The sequence below is a fragment of the Sarcophilus harrisii genome, chromosome 3 (genome assembly GCF_902635505.1).
Source record: "Sarcophilus harrisii chromosome 3, mSarHar1.11, whole genome shotgun sequence".
Lineage (NCBI taxonomy): Eukaryota > Metazoa > Chordata > Mammalia > Dasyuromorphia > Dasyuridae > Sarcophilus > Sarcophilus harrisii.
The window spans coordinates 274280211-274296704 of NC_045428.1; the positions used below are offsets into that span (position 1 = coordinate 274280211).

A 16494-nucleotide genomic window follows, 5' to 3' on the forward strand; every position below is an offset into this window, starting at 1 on the left:
GCAATTGGGATTAAGTGACTTGACAGCTAGTGAGTGTCTGAGGCAGGATTGGAACTCAAGATTCTTTTGACTTTCAGGGCTAGTGTTCTATCCACGAGAGTACTTCCTAGCTTCCCCAGCCAACTGTAATTGAATTGTACCTATAATAACCAAATAGATCTCAGTTTATCAGCTCTTTGGAAGAGCATTACTGAGGTGGTACAGTGGATCTACAGTTAGGAAGAACTTGTTCTAGTCCTAACTCAAATACTTAATGGCTCTGGGAAACTAAAGCACTTCTCTTGACCTCTGTCTGTCTCAGTTTTCTCATTTGTGAAATATGGGGATAATAGTAGCACCTTTCTCTTAGGATTGTTGGAGGATCAAATGAAATAGAATATTCACAATTCTACTGAAAAAGTTATAAGTTGACTTCCTACAGTCACTCTATCCATTACTACATTGGAAGCCAAGAATTTGAATGGGATTTACTAATTTTTGGTGACTTTGTTCTGTCTTATGCCTGTTTAGAGACTTTAGAACCCCCTAAGAAGAACTCAGATGATATCTGATTAAATTAGCAATTAGGCACATGTTGGAGCAGAATTTTTATTCTAGGCTGCTTCCCAAAGCTGAGTGGTCAGTGTTAATTTGCACAAAATTCCTGAAGGTGGAAGGAAACTTAAGGGTGTCCACTTAAGCATGTTCAACTAAAATAGAAACACAACCCTGCTTGGCATGTTAATTTAGGAAAAAACCACATTAACATTATTTTATATTTCTCTCTTTTTGTGAAACCTTTGCCAATTGCACTTTAATCTGGAGGAATTATGGTAGCATGTGGGCTGAGAGTTTAATATTTATGATCTAGTCTAGCTCTCTCATTTCACAAATGAAGAAGCGAAGGCCCAGAGAAGTTAAGAATTAGTAGCAGATTGAGAATTAAACTCACGACTTGTGACTTCAAGTATAACATTCTTTCCCCTGCAAGTTGATTTCTTAATTTTCCATTTATTTCAGAGGCAGCTAGGTAATGGTTATAGATTGAGTGGCTATAGATTGCTGAATTTTGGAGTCAGTAAATTCAAATACCCTGTCCTTCTGATTTATTGTTTGATTCTGGGCAAATCATTTTACAATCTCTTTTCAGCCTTATTTTTTTTCTCTTCTACAAAATGGAGAATAACCTGTTCACGGAGTTGTTGTTAAAAAAAAAAGTGATTTCATCACAGTACTTTGTATCTCTTTAAAATGCTATATTAATTATTGCTATTAATATCATCATTATCATTATACTACTTCTGACAGTCAGAAATATTTTGTGAGAAATTTTGTAGCTCTTTTTTAAGATACCCTTGGTAGACTTTTAGCACCAGAAATCCCAAGTTATTTTATTAAACCCTAGAATAGGCTCCAGGTTTCTAAAAAGTAAACTTATAATGAAAATTATGGAAGGATATATACTCTCAGATGAAAAATTTGTATTTGAAGAACTAAAACTACAAAAGGTTCCCAAACACTGAAAATGAGGATCAAAGATTCTGTCCCATCATCCTCCTTGATCATAAGGCATCTATTGAGTGCTTACAGCGTACTTTTAGATGATGCAGGGAGTTGGATAGAGCAGTAGGCCTGAAGTTAGGACGATTGGAATTTGTATCTGCCCTCTAAACACTTACTGCTGTGTGATTGTCGCAAAACCCTTATTTGCCTCCCTTCCTTATCTGTTAAGTGGGGACACACTGGAGAATGAAATACTCCAGTATCTTTGCTAAGAAAACGCCATGGACAAGTCTGTGAGATCACTCAATTAAGGAACAGCAACAATTGCAGAGGATAATTAAGTTGGGGAGGCTATCACAGGACCTTATCTTTGAGGGCTTGTGCTCTAGTTGGAAATAGTGCATAAAACCCTGGACACCAAAGCAAAGTTAGCTCTTGCCTCACAATTATTACATATCTAAGCAGCCTAACAGTAGGTAAGTTACTTAATAATTTAGTCATTTTTAATGTTTCATATTTTGGTATATTCCCTCCTTTTCACTTCTCTACCCCATTTTCTTCACCTCTTAAGCTCCACACTGGTCAGCAGAATCTCAGGGGATCAGTGTTGGTGAAAGGGGAGTTAGTTCTTGCTCAAATCTTCCATTTTGTTTTCCCATTACCCTTGTAGTGTCAGGCCCTAAATAGCAGGCCATACTCCCCATCCCTTTTTCATTTGTGCAATTAGACTTGAAAAATTGAGTTTAATAAACCTCCGACTCCCCTTCATATACCATTGCGACACAATGAAGGGGATAGAAAAGAAAAACAATCTCCAGGTGGTGACCTCTCTGACTTCATACCTGTCCAAAAATTATCCTGAGAATAGAATTAGTGTCAAGGACAATCTCGGGTCCTGCAGTTATAGCCCCTTTCTATCCAAGAATGGTCCTACTCTTGTCTGATAGGGCAAAGATAACAACAGCTACAAGGCTAATTGCACCCTGCTTCTGTATTTTGCTTGCTAAAAAACCTTATATAAATTATGTGCCTCAGTTGCTCTGGACCAAATGCTTTGGAAATATATTCCCATTTCAATCAGCTAGCTTAAATTCTTCCCATTAAAGAATAAAAAAAACATTCTCCTTTTGCCTCAGTTTCTCTGGTATTACCATGGGAGGGGGTGCTGAAGGGGGAAAGAGAATAAATTGTTTTGCAAACCTTAAAGCATTAAAGCAGTGCATTGACTCTAACCTCTGTGATCAATGGTCATTGTGCATATATAATCATTCTTTGAATATTTTGTTGTTGTTCAGTCAGGTAGTGTTTTCTTGTCAAAGTTACTGGACTAGTTTATCATTTCTTTCTCCAGCTCATTTAACAAATGTGGAAACTGAGGCAAACAGAATTAATTGGATTTGAACTCTTCCTGAGGCCCAGTAATCAATCCACTATACCACCTAGCTACCTGAATACCAAGTATGCCTTATGAACATTTTAAAAGTAAAAGTCATAATATATAATGGATAGAGTACTGAACTTAGAAAACCTGGGTTCACATCCTTTCCATTATATAAAAGCTCTGTGACAATAGGCAAAATCACTTAAATTCTTTGAGCCTTAGTTTCCTCATCTGTAAAATTGAGATAATGTCTCTAATACCCATCTCACCAGGTTGTGAGATTGAAGTGAGATAATATTGCTAAAGTGCTTTTGTAAACCTTAAAGAACTGAATAAATGTCAGGTAATTGTTTCTTTTTATTAATCATCATTCTTTTTATAATTAATTTTTATTTAGTTACTACAGTCCGCAGTACAATGAAATTGGAATTTCTGTCCAGTCCCTTATGGCACAACAATGGGGCTAGTCTATATTCTTCTACTCTGAGTCTTCTATTTATTTTTTAAGCAATCTCTATGTATCCATTTCTGATAATTTTTGACTCCTCTTTTTTCTTTCTTGTATAATCTTTATACAATTTTTCTTTAATTTTCCTTAAATTCTCATGACACTACATTTGCAGAGTCTCTTAAAATTTGCCCTTCTTAATCTTTGTCAGCTTGTCAAAACAAAAGGCTTAACTTGCTGGTCATGTCCCCCTTGATTCATCTCTGTACCTTCCATCTGCCCAAAATGTTTTTCCTCTCTTGGCCTTGGCTGCCCTTCTTCCCAAACTTATTTCTTTTTCCCCCTCTAAATGAGCTCCTTGTCTCTGATGTTCCTATTGCAAGCACCTAGTGAATACTTAATAACACAAAGTATATTCCCCCTTCATCTTCTACCCCCATCTCAATTTGAGCCCCTTCCTTCTTCCTTCATTAGTGGTTGCCCCATTCTAGAACCTTTTGGGGTATTTATTTTTTTCTTGGCCAATGTTTGCCATCCTGCTTTTCTTTTTCTTTACCTCATCTTTTTTAATCACTTCTATGTTCTTTGTCCACATTGCATTTTGTTTCAATTCCCTGCATCATAATTATCTTTCATTCTTCATTTTCAGGGTCTCTGTGGGCAGTGAATTTGCTCCGGAATTAGAAGCCAGTTGTTTTCTTTCTTTCTATTTGATAGCACGGAGCTGTTGTTCTAAAAATGGAATGGGACGCTATTAGCATGACTTTGAGACCAGTCATTTTTCAAAATCACAGTTATACATATTTAATGTGTTGGACTACTACCTACCATCTAGGGGAGGGAGTGAAAGGAGGGAAGGGAAAACTTGGAACAGAAGGTTTTACAAGGGTCAGTGTTGAAAAATTACCCATGCATATATCTTGTAAATAAAAGGCTTTAATTTAAAAAAGAAAAAGGAGGGGAAAAAAAACCAAAATAATGAGATGATTCAGGCCAGTTCCAATGGACTTGTGATGGAGAGAGCCATCTGCACCCAGAGAGAGTACTGTGGGAACTGAATATGGATCACAACATAGTATTTTCACTCTTTTTGTGGTTGTTTGCTTGCATTTTATTTTCTTTCTCATTTTTTCCCTTTTTGATCTGATTTTTCTTATGCAGCAAGATAATTGTAGAAATATGTATAGAAGAATTGCACATATTTAATGTATAGTGGATTACTTGCCATCTAGGGCAGGGGGTAGAGGGAAGAGAGAGAAAAAATTTGGAACACAAGGTTTTGTAGGGATTGATGTTGAAAATTATCTATGCATATGTTTTGAAAATAAAAAGCTTTAATAATAATAAAAAGCATTAAAAAAAAAAAAAGGTTAGCATAAATCACAACATTGGACAGCAAGCCTGCCTCAAAACCAAAAAGAGTGCAAGTTCTCCCCATAAGTTTTCCCCCTAATGATACTGTCTGTGAGACACTAGGGAAGTCACTTAACTAATCTCTAATTCTATTCCTCTACTTAGTACCACTCAACCACTACTAAGTTGGAATGTGAGAATTGGAAAAAGGTCTTAGACACACATATATGTACGTGTATGTCTATACATACACACATGCACATAAACATTATGTGTGTTATATTGTTTTTTCCCAGTCATGGAAACTTCATGACCCCATTTGGGGTTTTCCTTATAAAAATGTTAAAAGTTGTTTCCCATTTTCTTTTCCAACTTATTTTACAGATGAGGAAACTGAGTCAGATAGGGTTAAGTGACTTGCCCAGGGTGGATCACACAGTAACTGGATTCTTCTGATGGTGTTCTATCCACTGTGCTACCTAACTGCTCTTGCATATGTATGAACATGTATATATGTACGTGTATGTATATGTAGACATATCTGCACATATACATACTATCTATAATGATAATAATAAAATGTAAGTGATATCAATATTGCAAAGTTACAAATAAGCTTGGCCCCAAATTATAGATTTCAGAAAACACTTTCCCCAACACCTTTGCTGGGAACATATGTAGAACATAGTATAGGTAAATTATACTATGTAATACTAGATAAACTATAGGTTTTTTGTCAATGTGCTGATCAACTTTGATTTTTTTCCTCTTTTTAATTTTAATTTTACTATTATTATTATTTTGCTGAGGCAATTGAGGTTGACTTGCCTTGTTAAGTGTCTGAGACTTTATTTGAACTTGGGATCTCCTGACTTCAGGGTTGTTGCTCTATCCACTGGGCCATCTATCTACCCCGTCTTTTTAAAATGTTTACAAAAATTTCTTCATTTTAAGGAATGGCTATTTAGGATTGAGGATTAAGGTGATGCAAATGGAATGCAATAAGCAGAATCAGGAAAACGATATACATATTGTAGCAAATGAAAAAAACAAAATTTAAAATCACAATTATAATTGACCAAGTCTTATTTTACAAATAAGGAAATTAAGGTCTTTAGAGACAATATGACCTTAGCAAGGTCATATAGCTAACAACCTGTATGCAGAGGTATTGAACACAGGTCCTAGTCCAGTATACTTTTTTTAGCATCTCCAACTAGATATTAAATTTCCAGATTCCTTTTATGTAAATTTGTATAGAAAGGTGGTGATGACGGTAGAAGGGAGGAGGAAGTAAGGGTATGATGATGGTAGCAGTGGTGTGTGTGTGTGTGTGTGTGTGTGTGTGTGTGTGTGTGTAAGGAAGAAAAGAAAATGATGGAATATGTTGGTGAGCAGCTAACTAGATATGGAGGTATTTTTGCAGTAAGGTAATGATTTTATTTTTTTTTTAATTTATCATAGCTTTATTTTTCAAAATAGCATGCAGAGATAGTTTTCAACATTCACCCCTGCAAAATCCCAAATTTTTTTTCCTCCTTGCCTCCTGCCCGCTACAAGCAATCTAATATAGATTAAGCATGGGCAATTTCTTCTAAACATATTTCCACATTTATCATGTTGTACAAGAAAAATCAGATCAGAAAGGGGAAAGAAATGAGAAAGAAAAAAAAGAAACATGCAAACAACTCCACACTCCATACTCCACATTCTGTCTTCATAGTTCTCTCTGTGGATGAGGGGATATCTCTTCCCATTACAATCTATTGGAATTGCCTTGAATTACCTCATTGTTGAAAAGAAGGGCTGTGATTTTAAGTGGTTAGGTGGAGGAGTATGAGCTGTTTTTAAGGGTTAAGGAGTAGCTAATTATGGAACAAAGGGGAAAATAACACTCCCACATCATTTTATTATATATTTTATGGAAGAATTTATGACTGACTTTCTTGAAGGTTACAGTCATAGCATTTTCATCCAACCATAATTTGTCCTGGTGACTTTTTATATCTTTATATTCTAACTACAATCAGTCTTCCTGAAAATGAGTACTAAATCGACACTTGAATTAGGCTTTTGATCTACTCTTCTGAAACCTTTTTATGGAGACATGGGAAAATTCATGTTTTTACTAAATAAGAATCTCTTTGTGAGGGAAGATATGATTATATGATCATAAGTATAATTTATATATATACAAACAAAATATATATATACACATACAAACAAACAAAACAATTTTATTTTACATATATAGTATGCAAAGGCAGCTTATAATCAATAAGAGTACAACATTTGGAATCAAAAGACCTAAGTTTGATTCCCAGCCTTTACTATCTAGCCATTTGATTTTGGAATAAGTCTGTGCCTTGATTTTCTCATCTGTTAGAAGATGGATAGAAATGAATAGGCTCTGTCTCTTCACTCCCTTCAGCTCTAAATACCATGATCCATATGGAAGATATGGTTTGATCAAGGTTACATAGCTAATAAATGTGACTTCAACAGAGACCTATAAACTATAAACTCAATCATGAAGATTCAAATTCAGTGTTCTTTTTTCACTACCACTCACTCACTACCTTGCAGTCTATAGACCGAGCATGAGCTCAATACTCTTTCATTGGAAGGTCCCTGTGGGGAGTGAATTTGCTCTGAAGTTTTATTTAAAAAGTTGCTTTCTTTTTTTCTGTTTTGGAACTCTGTGAACATTGTACAATGGGTTGAATTCAGTCACCTTCCTTTAAATAGCTCATGATTTGGAAAGCCATGAAGCTTGTGAAATGATCTCTTTGAAAGTAACTTTGAAAGTAAAGTGTTGTAGTTACAATATTTTAAAAGTAGCTAAAAAAAAAGACCGATCTCACAGTACTTGGATTTTCATGTTTTTTATTCCCGCTATAGACTGAGAGAGTAAAGAAAGAAAAGCGAGCTTCAGCATCTGCTTCCTTAACTGGCCTTGGATCTCCATTAAGAAGATCTGATTCTCCATCAACTAAGAGACCATCCTCTCCTGCAGTATCTAAGTAAGAATGTTTTACCTCTTCTAATGCAAAAAAACAGATTGGTGGGAAAACTCATATCTTTCCATTTTGTAAGCTGCATCTCTAGATATTATTGATCACATCTCTAAAATTCCATTTTACTAAATTCTAAACTCACATTGGTTAGATTGCTTTGCTTGACTCCTTCCTAACTCTTTCTTGTAGTAAGCTTGTAGATTGTTATAAGTATTATCATCTCCATTTTACAGCTGAAAAATGACAACCTAGAAAGTTTTCAGGTGGCTTGCCTAAGGTCACATAACTATTAAGTATCGGAGCAAGTGAATTCTGTTATAGAATTATTAATTTATCCTTATTTATATTTTATAAATGGATATTATACAATATAATTTATACATTATATGGTGATACAGTTATCTGTTATTAATTTATTGAGTCCCAAATAATGAGGAAAGTCTCCTAGGAGGAGATACACAAGATTCATTGTGTCATACTTGTTCACAGTAATGGCAGCTATCAGCAGGGTATTGTTTTGGTCCTCCTGGTTCTCCCAATTTTTGACTAAAGGAATATAGGGCAGGAGCACCTTGTTCTTTGAATACTCCCCAGGAAAGATTGGTGAATCAGAAATAATGCTTCAGTTACATTTTAGTAAAGCACAGACAGTATGGAAGCAATGGTAGCTTTGGGGGAAAAAATGGTGAAAGATCAGAGCACAGAGAATCTCTTAGTTGAGCACTATCATAACAGGTGGAGGAGTGCTTGGGGAACAGAAGTTTGGGGTCCCATTTTTATAGAATTTTGGTTGGGAGGGGTAGGTTTTTAACGTTGTCACATTAAGTTTAATTTATTAACAAATTCACATCATCTCAAAGTTATCATCTCAATACTTTGGGGTTAGTTCAATAATAATAGTACTTTTGCTGGTGTTATTGAGCAGTTTATCTTAATCTTATAGACAAAGGCAGTTAACCAGACCAAGGGATTGTTACATTACAGATGATTCCCCTAATTTAGCACAGAGTTTAAGGTTGTGGTCTTAGTTAATTTATGAGGCTGTTTGTCTGGCTCCTCACACCCCTCTAATTTGTGAGACAATTTATAAGTAACTTAGGTTGCCTTTAATTTATGGGGCAATTTGTAAGTAACTTAAATGACTTATACTAGCTACCTATAAACTTATTGTACTAACTATGCTGGGGGTGGAGGTAAGGGTAGTCAAGGGGACCAGAACAAAATACAGTTTCAACACAGCAAGGAAAAAAAGAACTCGGGGCTTCTGATTCTTAAATTTCAGCTTTTTCTACTACTCCACACTTTAAGATTATTACTGTAGTAAATGTATTTATTTTAAAATCTATTTGTATCTTTTCTGTGCATTTGAATGATCTTTCACATATGGCATTGGTCTTTCTATCTCTTCAAATGGTTCACAGTGTTTTAACTGCTACTAGAAAGGTTGATGGCACAAGTCCCCTTCCACTCATCTCTGCTCCCTCTCTCCTTTAATAGTGTTTTTTACACCCACCCCCTTGCCTGACATTTCCATGATTCCGTCTTGTTTGTTTTCTGGGTTTTTTTTTTTTTTTTTTTTGATGGTGTGATATTCCTATTTCAAATGGCTCAATCTATTCATCTTATGTTATTTGTTTGTTTTTTCCTGGGTCCATGATTCTCTTTTCTTTTAAATTGAGACTAAACTACTCTAATCCTGCCCAATATGTTCTAACTATGTGATCCAGAGCAAGTTACTTAACCATTCTGTTTCCTCATCTGTAAAATGAAGCGAATAGTTACCATCCAAGGCTTTTGTAGGAATCAGATGAAATAATTGTTGGAAAATGTTTGCAAACTTCAAAGCATTATCTAAGTGCTGACTACATTATTATTATTTATTGTTATAAATTTAGAAGTCTTATTACCCTAAATTTTGTGTAGTACTTGGCACTAGATTGCCTTGCAAAGAATTATGCACTTACCACATCCCACAATCACATTTTGTTCCCATTTAAAAAAATGTTCTATTGATACTTTAGTCTTTCAACTGTCACTTGGCAATTAACTACAGACTTGTATTTCTTAACTCCAGTTTTTAAAAAATCATTTCAATTTTTAAAAAAATGAATAATTTTAAAAATAAAGCAATACATCAGTCCTGTCTCTCAGGGTTATCCATAGTCAAGGTGATATGGTAGATAGAGCACTAGTCTTGGAGTCGGGTAGGCTTATTTGCAGGTGCTTATTAGCTGTGGAATCCTAGGCAAGTCACTCAGTTTCCTCAACTGTCAAATGAGCTGGAGAAGAAAATGACAAACCATCCCAGTACCTTTGCCAAGAAAACCCCGAATAGGGTCACAAAAGTCAGACTGAAGCAACTGAACAATAACAACAACATTCTGTTCCCAAGACTTCTCTGCCAAGAGGAGGGACATCTATTTCTTAATCAGCCTTCCATTTATGTAGAATTGGAAATGGTTGCTTGCTAAGATGTTCCAGACAATTTTGAAGAGCTCATCTTATAAGTTTCATCAAAATTTGCTCTGTCTCACTAGACACATATGTGAAGGATATATATGTTCCTATGAGTTGGGAACTATTTGCATATTAATTTCAAGGGAGTGGTGACTCACTTAAGCTTTGAGACAAATTCATCACTCTCAATCCATCCTCCTAATAACAAGCCTTTCTACAAAGCTAAGCAGGTCCCCAAGCCATGTTACAATGAGGCACTTGGAGTATTGGGATTTTAAGTGGAAAGACAATGATCAAATAAACTGCTAAGACAGATAGGTAACAGTATAGCAGGCTAGCTAATTCTCTTCACTGTAAATGTTGCAAAAAATAAAATACCTAATTCTAAAGCATGGATAGTTGTATGCTTTTGGAAGGAGGCAGAAAAATTACTAATTTTTCTAAACTAAATTACTAATAGTACAAATTATGATTAAAATTTGCTATTCACCTTATATCCATCAAATGGATAAAAATGACAAAATGGACCAAATGAGATGACATTTATAAAGTGATTTGTACAGTACCCTGACACTTAGAAAGTGCTTAATAAATGCTATTTCTTTCCTTCTCTCAAAAAGCCTAAAAAAAATAGAATGGAAGCAGTGAGACTTTAAAACACTGAATGGCAACTAAATATAATAACCAACTTTGATTTCCCAGGAAGAAATGAGAGAAGTACCTATACCCCTTTTCAATAGAGATGCGGGAGGGAGGCAGAAAGGAAAAGGGGAGGAAATTGGATACAGAATGTTGTCCACATCATCAGATATAGTTAGTCTCAGGTGGTTTTGTTTAAATGTTTTTCTTTGTCTCAAAGGAGGGTTTATTTGGTGAGGGAATAACAAGGTATATCCAGAAATGATGGGTGTAGAAATAAAATGTCAATAAGACTTCTTTTTATCCTTTTTTACCTATATATTTATTGAAAACTTAAATAGAAAATAGAAAAAAGTAAAAATTTTGAGGTAGGTTGAAGAATTTTAAGAGAGTAAAGGATCAGACAGTTTGAGAGAGTGGGAAAAGGACTGCTTCCAGAATCAGAGTTTTAATCCCACCACTGACAGATGTACCTGTGTGACATTGGGCAGGTCAATTAACTTTCTTGGGCCAGCTTCAGTTTCCTCATCTGTAAAATGAAAGTGTTGAACTCAATGTCAGTCTTTGAGAGGTCTATTCCACCCTTAGATCTACAATCCTGTAAGTTAACAGCAGAAAAGTTGAATTAGGCCTTATATAATTAATGATTTGTTTTCACTTGATCTCAAAAAACCTCATCAACCTTATCATTCTCTTTCCTGCCCTATGAGGAGACTGCTCTTTGGACACTAAGCATCTTAAAAATATTTCTCCTATAGTTTTTCAATGTTGGTTATGCGTTTTCTGTCAGATACCATCTAGGTTTCAGGTAAATAGTTTCAGAAACATACCTCAAACCAGGGAGCAAATACCTAGCTATAACCCCTGTCCGCTAGAGAAAATATAACACGTATCCATGAATAATCCTATCTTCTTAGTCTTGGTCTCTTAATAGAAGACTACAACCTGTGAAATAATGGTCCAATGCTTTTTAAAATAGTGGCAATCAAAAAGTCAGCTTATTTCTCTTGTATAAGCATTCCCAGGTATCTCTCATGACTGACTTTAATGCTTTTATTTAGTAATCTGGTTGAATGTTGCCTTGTAGTGCATTGGAAATGAAATGGAGATCCCAAGAGAAGAAAAAAAGAAAACTGAAGTCGCCTCCAGAGTTTAGATGTTTTTTGTATCATTTGTATCATAGAATAATAATAGGCTAGGGGAGCCAGAGATGACTCATTCAGAGCTGCTGAATCATGCTGGGTTTTTTAAGATGAGGAATCCTTTTTTTGAGTTATGCACTCCTTCAGTTGATTAACAAAGCCTATGCTGCTTTTCTCAGAAAAACAATATTTTTAAATGCATAAAATGTGCAAGATAATCAATTATATTGAAGTACAGTTAGCTCCCTCTCTCTTTCTCTGTCTGTCTCTTTCTCTTTGTCTGTGTCTCTTTGTTTCTCTCTGTTTCTCTCTTTGTCTCTCTGTCTGTCTCTTTAAGTTCACAGACTCCAGGTTAAGAGCCTCTTGTAGTAGGTTTTCTAGGTGACTGAAGATCATAGTTATTGCTTTGTGATAGGATTCCAGATTGTCATGCCTTTGACTCCCACTAGCATCTATAATAATAAATTCCTGAGTTTGCTGCTGCAGATAATTGAGTGTTGTCTTCCCCACTATCATCTCAAATTGGATTTAATACAATACTCTTATCAGAAATGTATCCTGGAAAAAAACAGTGATTATGCACTTAAAAGGAGAGTATCAGTATCTCCTGTACCTTCCCAATTATACACCCACACAGAGATGCCCTCCAGACAACAATCCAAGGATATTCTTTCCAGCCTGCTTGCTTCACTGTCTGAATTAATATTTTGTACTTAACCTTCCTCACCAGGAAGGTCTTCTTGTTATTCAATCATGTCCAATTCTTGGGATCCCATTTGGAGTTTTCTTGGCAAAGGTACTAGAGTGATTTGCCATTTTCTTCTAAAGTTCATTTTACAAATGAGGAAATTAAGACAAACATGGTTAAATGACTTGAACAAGGATCATGCTAATGTTTGAGAACACATTTCAGTTGAGGAAAAGAGTCTTCTTGACTTCAAGTTCTATCCCCTGTACCGTCTAGCAGCCAGCCTTGATAAAAAAAAAAACAATGTTTTTTTTCTTTATCAGGTCACACTTTGTGTATAGGGTATGTAAAAAAAAAAAAAAAAAAAAAAAAAGATAAAATCCTATTTCATTTTCTAGTTTCATTTAATACCTGAAGCTAGAACAGGTAACTGACGTCAGATACCTTAAGAAAAAGGCATAAATTTTCTTGCCTTTAGAAACCATAGAGAAAAAAATGTCATCTGTAGTTCTACTTGCTGATAATCTAATGTTCCAGGAACATAAGACCCATGTTTTCTTTTTCACTTTCATTCATGCTCTTGGCAAGTATAAGGCACTGTGGATAGATCTCTGGGCCCAACATCACGGAGACCTCAGTTCAAATATGATCTCAGATGCTTGACTCTGAGCAAGTCATTTTTTTTTCTCACCTCAAAATAGGGATAATAAAAGCACCTACCTCCCAAAGTGTTGTGAGGTTCAAATTTGATAATTTTTGCTAAATGCTTAGCATATATCCTGGCACATAATAGGCTTTATTGCCTCCGTATCTCCTCCTTATAATTTTCTTCATATATAGATGGTTTACTTGTTTATTCATTCATTTATTCATCAATCAATTATTCATTTACTTAGTTATCCTTTAAATTTAATTTATTTATTTATAGGGAATGGGAGAAGGGAATGGGACAGTATGGTAATATGGAAAATCATTGACAGTCATTAGCCTTACTTCTAGATCTTTTTCTGCAGTGAAATATTTAAATTTTCTAGTCTTCAGTTTCCTTATTTATGAAAAGTAGTACTAACTACAGACCTTTGCTTCTAAGATTTTGTTTTAAGGAGCAAATAAGATAATGGACATGAGTGTAATTGGAAAAATATAAACACAAATGCTTTGTTATATGGCTCTCATGGAAAAGAGGAAAAGGAGAGATATGGGGGAAGGAGAGAGATAAGGAGAGATAAAGTTATTTAAAAATAAAAGATAGCAATAGCATTTTATGTAAATAAGCATGGGCATAGGCTTTATTGTTAGAATAGACCTTACAAATTATCTAGTTCAATTCTTTTCCTTGACAGATATGTAAGCCAAGTCTTAGAGAAGTCATTGCCTTCATTTAACAAGTAACAAAGCAATGAGAGCTCGAGGCCTTTGATTCTAAGTAATTTTTATATTGTTTAAACTCCTGTATCTTTAATTATATAATTAGACTAGATTATTCTAGAGTTTTGGAAGAATAATCAAGTAATCATAGACCCATGGATATGAGTTGAAAGGAATTTCAGAATCCATCTTATCTACCACCATCTCCCCCAATGTAATTGTATAAATGAGGAGACTATGGCCCAAAGAAGTAACTGATTTGCCCAAGATTACACAAGTAGTAATGACAAAACCTCAAATTTGAATTCAGCTCTTCCGATTCCAAACCTAGCACCTCCTCCTAGCACACAATAGTGTCTCCTTGGAGGAACAAACCAGTACACATTCACCCTACCATGAAGCTTAAATCATTTTGTGGGACTAGAAAAAAAAGATTGTAAAGAAATTCAAGGCAGATTAGTCACTTGTCCAAGACCTTAGAGGGAACCTCAAAGGTGAGAGTAGAATCCAGCTCCTGACTCCAAGATCCTTTCTGTTTTGCTGTTCTACCTCCCAGAAGATAATATCTTTTCCTGTCCTTTTTTCTTCATTTTAAAGCTTATGCCAGGAAATTGAATTACTTGCATTTGAATTTCTTAGGAAATTTTTGAAGCTTATCTGGCAAGATATGAAGGTTCTTTTTCAAACAAAACTGCTAAGCATTCCAACTCTTTTGCAGAGAGTACAACTCCATTGGGCTGGACATGTTGTTCACATGCTAAATGTACACTTGCCACAAAGATTATGTTATGGGAAACTTACTGGGGGCAAGTACTACTCACAAGGTCATCAGAAAAAGTGATACAAGTATACTCTCAAAATCTTTCTTAAAAACTTAGGGGAGGGAGTAATGGGAGGCAGGGAGGGAGAAAAATTTGCATATTTTGAAAATAAAAATCTATTATTAAAAAAAGGACTTTAGAATTCATTTTATGATGTGGAAAACTGGCAAGACCCATGGCATGCCCTCATCAGAGAAGGTGCTATGCAGAAATTAATTAGCTCAGAAGAAAAGCAAGATGTACAAAGTTAGAGAATCCACCCCAAATGTTCAGGACTATTTGTGTCCTACCCTTGGCAGAGCATTCCAAACTTGAGTAGCATAGTGATGTCATTTTGGTTCTCTTCAAGAACAAAAGACAATCACCATATGGTAGAAACTTAAGTTTTCTCTTTAAAAATGGGCATTTGAATTTGAAATTCTTACTCACAAGTCTATTGAGATTTGAAGGGTTTGGGGGAGATAGCAAGTACACAGTCTGCCTACTGAAGCCCAGGAATTCATTTTTGTGTTTTTGTTTGTAGAACATCTTCAAAAACATACCCGCAATCTCCAAAGAATAGCAAACCATACCAAGGATCCCCCATTAAATACCGCAGCCCCAATTCTCCTAGCCAAGAAACTCCAAAGAAGAAAGCGGACAAAGAGAAAGCAAACAAGGAAAAGGAAGGAGCTTTGAGTCAGAAAGCCCATGGAGCCCATGGAGATCAGATAGGTGAGAAGCATCTTGCAGAAAAATCCAGTCCTGCCTCAGGAAAAACCGAAGTTGGTGAAGGTAAGCCTCCTTAATAAAGCCAGCACTCAGGGATTTGAGGGGCTCTCTAGTTGACCATATAACAAGGAAAACATTAGCTTCTGCTGAGAGGAGGTGGAGGAGGTTTGGCAGCCCAAGGGGAGGTCATATTTAGGCTGAATGACTTTTCTAACATCATTTTTCAAATTATTTAGTTTCTCTGTTGTGTTCTCTTATCCATCTCCCCAAGGGGAATGACTAGAGCCAAATAGACTTACTCTGCTAATGGCTTTGGATAGGTCCCTAGGCATAATGAAGGATATAGGCTAGACTTAGCCAATTTGCACTCCTCAGCAAAAAAAAAAAAAAAAAAAAAAAAGCATAAATAAATAAATGCTTTCCCCTTAATCCTCATCCTTTGTTCTTTAAATAAGAAAGCAAGCAGGAGTTCTTTTTGAGGCCTAGTTTTCTTAAAATAATAATATTAGTAATTATTGTTTGGGGTCTTTGTGATTTCATTTGGAGTTTTCTAGGCATTTAAAAAATAATATTAATTATTATTGTTATTGTATCGTTTAGTCATATTTGACTCTGTAATCTCTTTGGGGGATTTTAAGTATTTAAAAATATTAATAATTATTGTTGTTGTATTGATTAGTCATGTTTGACTCTCTCTCCTCATTTAGGGTTTTCTAGGCATTTTAAAAATAAAAATATTAATAATTGTTGTTATTTTGTTTAGTCATATTTTACTCTTTGTGATCCCATTTAGGGCTTTCTAGGTATTTAAAAAATATTATTTTTGAGGCATATAGTGGGGCAGCCAGATAGCAGTGGATAGAGCATAGCCCTGAAGTCAAGAGGACCCGAATTCAAATCCAGGCTCAATACTTCCTAGATGTGTGAGCTTGGGCAAGTCACTTAACCCCAGTTGCCTCAGAAAATAAACCAAAACAAAAAACAATT

The 16494-nt window shown here is 35.2% G+C and overlaps 1 protein-coding gene across 8 annotated transcripts in view; it reads left to right on the forward strand.

Moving 5' to 3' along the window:
- Positions 1-16494, forward strand: part of MAP7D2 (MAP7 domain containing 2) — a 69491-nt gene that overhangs the window by 37485 nt on the left and 15512 nt on the right. For all 8 annotated transcript variants that reach the window (XM_031959511.1, XM_031959513.1, XM_031959514.1 and 5 more), the window contains 2 exons: positions 7566-7687; positions 15320-15570. In XM_031959511.1, coding sequence (XP_031815371.1) covers positions 7566-7687; positions 15320-15570 — 373 coding nt within the window. The remainder of the gene's footprint in view (positions 1-7565; positions 7688-15319; positions 15571-16494) is intronic.